This window comes from Fusarium oxysporum, chromosome 2, assembly GCF_000149955.1.
Source record: "Fusarium oxysporum f. sp. lycopersici 4287 chromosome 2, whole genome shotgun sequence".
Classification (NCBI taxonomy): domain Eukaryota; kingdom Fungi; phylum Ascomycota; class Sordariomycetes; order Hypocreales; family Nectriaceae; genus Fusarium; species Fusarium oxysporum.
In genome coordinates, this window is record NC_030987.1 from 280,003 (window position 1) to 286,992 (window position 6,990).

At 46.8% G+C, this 6,990-nt stretch overlaps 2 protein-coding genes across 2 annotated transcripts in view; both read right to left on the minus strand.

The window, feature by feature from the left end:
* Nucleotides 1-54: 54 nt before the first annotated feature.
* On the minus strand, nt 55-473 carry FOXG_19094 (uncharacterized protein; the record flags this gene model as incomplete). The annotated part of the gene is made up of 2 exons (XM_018399282.1): nt 55-88; nt 130-473. The coding sequence occupies 2 exons, from the start codon at nt 471-473 to the stop codon at nt 55-57; spliced, it is 378 nt and encodes a 125-aa protein (XP_018241096.1).
* A 5,661-nt stretch (nt 474-6,134) lies between these two features.
* FOXG_05657 (oxidoreductase) overlaps nt 6,135-6,990 on the minus strand; it is a 2,311-nt gene continuing 1,455 nt past the window's right edge. The window contains exons 3-5 of the mRNA XM_018384064.1: nt 6,747-6,815; nt 6,286-6,649; nt 6,135-6,231 (exon numbers count right to left, since the gene is read on the minus strand). Of these exons, the coding sequence (XP_018241097.1) occupies nt 6,371-6,649; nt 6,747-6,815 (348 nt within the window). The 3' untranslated portion in view covers nt 6,135-6,231; nt 6,286-6,370. The remainder of the gene's footprint in view (nt 6,232-6,285; nt 6,650-6,746; nt 6,816-6,990) is intronic.

Genomic DNA, 6,990 nt, shown 5'->3' on the forward strand with positions numbered 1-6,990 from the left:
GGAGGATACTCGCCGGTAGGCTTAGTCTCCTCGGGGGGAGTAGGCTTGGTCTCCTCAGGAGGGGGATACTCGCCAGTGGGCTTGGTCTCTTCAGGAGGAGTAGGCTTGGTCTCCTCGGGGGGAGGATACTCTCCAGTAGGCTGAGTCTCCTCAGGAGGAGTCACTGGCTTGGTGTGCTCAGGAGGAGGGTACTCGCCAGTAGGCTTGGTGTTGACCGGAGGGGGAGGATAGGCACCACCGTTGCTGGGCTCAGTAGCCTTGGGAGGAGGGTACTCGTTGGCGGGCTTGGAGGGCTTCTCGACGGCGGGAGGAGGGTAGGCACCGTTTCCAGGCGCCGGGGGAGTATACTCGGTATCAGGGACAGCGGGATACTCCTCCTGTCCGGGAACAGGGTAGTGCCTCTTGTTGGGCACCTCGACAGCGGCAGCATTAGCCAGGCCAACGGCCGCACTGAGAATAACGAGACCTCGCATCTTGATAGATTTGTTTAACGAATGCTATAAACGAGTGAAGCGGTTGGTTAAACGAAAGGTGGGTGAAGAAAGCCGGAAACAAATTTCTGGGGGAAACACTCAAGACTCTTATACTCGATGCATGGTCTTTCCCCCCCTTCACAACACCCCAGGATCTTATCATCTGTACATGCTTGGCTCCCTCGTGTCCTATCGGCCCAACTGCGCATGTAGGGCCAGAAAATACGGGCTTTTCTCCATAGTTCATCCCGGTAACGTGATGTAATATGAGCAAGAAAAGGTTGGGTAAACTTGCAGCGTGCGTGCGGTGGACCTTTCTGCGGGCGGCTCACAAGGATCCATAAAAAATCATCCATGTTCAAGATCACGATGTTGGACTGCGACCGTATGAACAGTTCGGATGTGACGGAGCAATCTCTCGGCCATCGTGTTCGTCTATTACGGTTGGTGCACGGTGCAGAAAACGGTTGTTGAGCCGCTCGAGGTCCGATAGGCTACCAGGGCGTTTCGCCGTTTTTTTTTTTTTAGATAGAGTTAATCAAAGCACGCCGCTTGGTTACTACCTTTCAGGCACAGGAACCGTATTACCCGTAAATTTCTGTGTCACTGGAGTCGACCTGCGGGGTAACGTTGACCACACCTGCGTTAGCTCTGTACTTGGCTGTTTATGATCTGACGCGGGCTGTAGTGCTGTCTCAGTGGTCTGTTGTGCCGGTACTCCCTTGACTCCTTACCTATCAATTTGCTTATGGAGGGGGGAACTTTTTTGCGATCTGCGGCCCCTACCATGTTGCCTGGCCAAGTGTCTTCAGTCTTCTGGTTGATTCGTGGGGCTCTCGTATACAGAAACGCTGCCCTTGGCGTGCTTGACACGCCCCTACATACACGAGAAAAAGGTTCCCTGTAGATCGCTGCTTATCTCCCCACCCTGCACTAAAAATCTCGCACTGAATCTCGAGGTTGGCCAGCAGAACTCGTTGGATTATGAAAGGCTTGTTGCATAAAATACAGTGGAGAAGGTGCTGTTTAGAAGTATGTCAGCCAAACGATGTCTTTTGTTGATGTTTGTTGGTGTTGGTGTTGGTTATGGGTAGCATCAGGCAAATCCACTCTGGATGATCAAGGTAGCATTTCGAGGCGAGTTCCGTTTAATCCTGGTTTGGTAATCATAGTCGGTTGATGACAAGACGATGCCGAGAGAATGGCGGGAAAGTTACGATTGCTATCCTTGCTTGGCTGTTGGGAACTCCTTTTCCATCGAGTAAGCAAGCATGTCGACAATGAGGCACTCATCTCACCGTCCAATACGGTATTTTCTTATTACCGACAATGCCCATTGGAGTCTGTGCATCCCTGTTCCTGCATTCACGTACTGTATCACTCGGCTGGCGCTTGCATACAAGTGAGGTGAGTTGTTCAATTGTGAAGTGATAATCTCTACGTACATAAACGCCGGCAATCATTGGCGTAGAACCTTCAAATGAAATTATTCCAGTTTGGTCTGGCGCAGATGCAACCATTCGGCAGATTAATTCTGTCTGCTTCTAGCGGGCGGCATTTCAAAATAACGCCATCACCGAATTGAATTTACAGCAGAAATCTTATTAAGCTTCAGGGTAGTAATTGTCAACATCGTACCATGGCCAGGCCTTGTCTTTGTCAAGGTTCGGAGTTTGTTGCCGAGGACAAAAACTTTGGCAATTGCTTGGCTCCACGCGACAAGCGGAGCCGAACCGTTGCCCGACAGGAATGCGGGAATCGAGGACAATCGATCGGGTATATCCTCAGTTTCTAGCAATAAAAGAAAATCAAGGATAAAAATGGACCGTTTTTATAACGGTCAAAGCGGATCAAATCCAAGATATTGAGAGTCCGCTGGTTCCAAGATCTTGGATATTCTGTTGATGAGGCTTTTTTATCTAATCGTTGACGTCAAGTTGCTTAATTTTTATGCAACTAATTCATAAATACGAAGTCTTGAGTCTAAGGCTAAATGAGGGCTGCAGACTGCAGTGAAGATCTCTGGTGTGATCGAGTATATCGGCAATACGGGTTACGGAAAAGGGGATACACGGATTGAATTGAACTTCTTCAGATACCGTGCTTTTTTGCCATCAGCTGGAGGCAAGGTAAGGCTGTCGAGGTCCATTGTCCAAGCTTGAGCTGTCAATGCCCGGCTCGTAACCTTCTTGTATTTTAATCTGGCTATTTTTACACAGGCGAAATTACAGTAAAGCACTGAATGGGATTCGTCCCGCCGTATAGCAAACAACTTTGAACTCAAACCGTATTCCCCAAAGTGACCATGTCTCGTGCGGCCCATGGATGCTGATGTGACATTCCCAATTGAGTTGCCAAGTCTCCACCTCCTTTTCTCTTCTGCTCACCACCATCTTCCCCGTATTGCAGAAGTTCCTGCATTTCATCATTTCACTACAATCCGAGGAGATTCAAATTGTTCTCTCGAGTCTCCAGAACCAACGAGAACTGCGATCGACAGGGGATGGTTTCATGTGCGGCGGTCCACCGTAGAGTGACGAATGAGGCTTGACTTTGCTGAGGTTAGCGCTCGTATTCTCCGTCCTCACCACGGCCAATGCGGATAAGCGGAATATGAGAAGCCGAGGCTCCATCCGACAACTCGGCCGAACCATAAATATGGCTATACGAGCCAGCTTTTTGGTCATGAAATTACTTGGTTTGTTTGCTCATCACTTGAGACTATGACGTGAGACTTTGTGAGGGAAGTTCGAGTTGACTGATGTTGAATGATGTAATTTGATACTATTTCGTGAGTGATAAATTATGCTTGGATGGATGAGTAATGAGTGAATTGCTTCTTGTTAACCAAACCCATCAGTGTTTTACCAAACCTCTATTCTGAACTCGACTACAATACGGCGGAGGCATTTTTAATAAGACCCAATGAGATTGAGATAAGAACGAATGTAATTGAGTCGACAAGGCAGCTACAATTAAGCACAGTTGGGTAAGCTGTAGCGCATTAAGCTGTGAAAATAAGATGAAACTGTCACTCAGCGCCTCATAGTATTTATTATACTTGGGTGAATAGTTTTTATAAACGAATAACCCTTTACAAGCACTTCAACAACTGGACTTCCGGTATGTCGTTCTTAATTAAGATTTAACAGTAAGAAGGCATGTTGCTGGCTGTCTTGATGCTGGTCTTAACAGCTATAATGCGTGTATGAGGAGACTCCTGATGTAGAGTAGATCGTACCTGGCTCTTTGACATGTTAAAGCCAAAGGAAATTTCTCCATACCATAACCATATGCTTGGCCTCTAACATCTCAGATTCGGAGCATGCAGATATTCACTTGTTGCTAGAACAGTCTGACGTGATTGAGAAGTGTATAACTAACTATTTAAGTCTGACTAAAAGTAGTTGAATTAGTCTAGGGTAGTTATCAGCAGGCATATTTATACTGTATTTATAAACTTAGTCTTTAGAACAATAATATAAATATTCAATATAATATTTACTCCTTGAATAATAATAATTATGGTATTTACTATTTACTTTGTAATATTGAGACCAAGACTAAGTCTGTCCTTATTACTTGACGGATACTTAATCCAAATCTTATTATGATTGCCGCGTCCAGAAAAACTCACTTATCTCAATTTTCTGAACCATAAACTCACTCGATTTATTTTCTTTCCTATGTGGATATGCCACAGACCACCAGCGTTGTTCCGTTACAACAGTCCAAAAGCTTCTTCATTCTGCGGCTTCTTGAGTGAGAGCAAGTGGCCACCAACCAAATCTGAAACGAACTGACGGCTAGTATCCCGAGGAACGGCTCGGGAAAATATGCGGAGGACAACATCTTGTTGACATTTTTGATGGTCACAAGCACGCTTACGTGAGTTGCTTTCGGCGCTGGTCTGGCTGGAGGTCTGGAACGATACTACCTATGCCAGGGTCCCAGTGGCTTCGCCATACGTGCTTGATTTTCTAACGGGCGTTACCCCCGATTCACGTTTCTTATTTGAGTCTGGACATCTAAGCACTCAAACCAACAAGTGCTGTTAGCCAATCGTCAAGATCGAATTCTTCGGGACCGACGATTAAGTTGTTGGGTAGTTTTGTGGTCTGCCTCTCTACCGGTATACGACTGATCATATCGCCTTAGTGATGTTGCCCCCGCGCCGTGGCGTCGACAATAGCTGTTAGTTCCTGGGCACGAGGTCTTGGGCAGGCAAACAACTCTTAGGCCATTCCAGAGTCGTACAAGGCCGTTAGCCAAGGGACTTGTTGGTCCTGACAATAGCTGTGGCTGGGGACAACATCAATAACAAGTCTCTAAACAGAATGCGGATAAGATCGCCTATTGTCAGATCATAGTGGGAGATCCGATTCCCTAGGGAGATTGACTCGATCATTCCCGAATTCCATTTCCGCTTTGGCTTGCTTTCCGTGGTACTGGGAACCAATCATATAGCGACGATCGTCCCCAGGAAAGTCTGTGGGTTGGTTACACTACCTGTGGCAAACAGAGACTATTGTTCTTAGCTACGTGAGGCTGAAGACTGTCACCTCTACGACCAGCAAGAAATATGACGAGCGTCTAAGATGAATCTAGTAAATCACAGCTACCAACTTATAAGAAGAGAATAATTAGTGGCGAATATATGGTCTGTCATGACAGTTCCTGGTCAAACCTAAAATGTGAGGCGCTCGGGAATGCAACCCATTCTCAACTTCAGCCCTAGCGTAATGCTTCCACCAACTTCAATGTCTTAGCATAACGGAAGCCAACCAGGTATTCGGCAAGACCCTATCGGAATCTCCGTAATTCCTCTAGACCCAACAGCCTGGATGGTTGTACTTGTCATACGTTTCACAGCAGCAGATGCATGCAGGGTTGGACAACCTAATGCAAATCTGCAGCCACTGCCGGAGTGCCACAAAGTATCCCGGGTTTCACAGCATGGTTAAAACGCTGTGCTATCCTCCCCCCGTCCTTTGTTCTCCGTTTTGGCGACCTCATTTCACCATGACAGTCAGCAGGCGGTTTCTCATTCTGGGGACGTTATGCCTGCTGTACGATACAACGGCGGCTCAATCTCTTGATTCTATACTCACAGACGCGCCGAAATGTGCTGTTAGTGCTACGGATGTTGGACTTGATGACTATGCCACTGACGAGTACTTAGGTCGACTGCCTAACCGAGCTTCTGAGCCAGAAGGAATATGCGCAGATGGGACAGGAGGCGATGTGTAGTAGCAAGCCCTTTTCCAAAACGATGGGTGTTTGCTTGATGACGAAGTGCTCCATGAGACAGACTATGGGTACGTGGTTCGAGAAGAAGGGTTTGTTTTGCTGGGCATGCTAATATGTTAAAGACTTCATCAAAGAGTCGTCGGCTGCATGCGGGATCCCGCCGACCAACAATACAAACGAGTATCGATTAAACAGTACTGTCGTCTTTGTATTTGCACTCGTCTTCTTCGCCGTGAGGATAGTAACTAAATTTCGGCTTGGCCTAACATGGGGGATTGACGATACGCTGACGACTCTATCCGTTGTAAGTCATTTACTTGGGCTGCTGTGACTGGATAAGTGCTTACAGTAATAGGCAGTTATGATTCCGTATTATATCGTGATGCAGATCAGTAAGCCTTGCTTTTTCTTCCCCCATCTTCAAGCCAGTTTGTTGACTTGGGACTTTTCAGTGCTTGCATTGGGACTTGGCCTTGACATGTGGTTTATAAGCGATAGTCAGATCATACTGATTTTCAAGGTTAGACTGATGCTCGCTCTGAATCATAATAACGGAACTGACATTGGCTCCCCAGTTGTTCATCGTCATCGAAGTTTTGTACTTGACCGCACTAGTCCTCGTCAAAGCAGCAATCTTGTGCTTCTTCCTACGGATCTTCCCTGACCACAAGTTCAGGATTGTGGTCAAATGTACCATGGTCTTCAACGCTCTTATCTGGGTAGGATTTTTCATCTTCGTCTTCTTCCAAACCCAGCCATTTTCGCTGTTCTGGAATGGGTGGCAGCAGAAGAAGGGCCATCTTATTCTGACGGGGTTCACTAATTTCACTCTGCCGCTTGCGGGAATGAATCTGCTGCTGGATATCTGGATGCTCATTCTGCCCATGACGCAGCTCTGGGGGATGGGATTGAAGCTCAGGAAGAAACTCGGTGTCATTAGCATGTTCAGTGTTGGGATATTGTGAGTGGGATTCAAATCGCGTACTGAGTTAATATCTTGGCTGACGGCATACATAGTCTTACGATTGTCGCTGCGATTCGAGTTCGCGAACTTGTGGCTTTTCTACTCTCAGAGGATTTAACAGGTAGATACTTTGTACTTTCGATCAACTGTTCAGACCACGAGCTAATGTATCAACCAGTCGACCATTGCCGAGACCATCTGGGAGCTGGGCCAATCCAAGAGATACGATCGTCTGCCAATATCGTGCAGACAGTGCCTTTTGATAGCAAGAACAAGTACAGTGCTGTAATTGTTAAGCTGGCC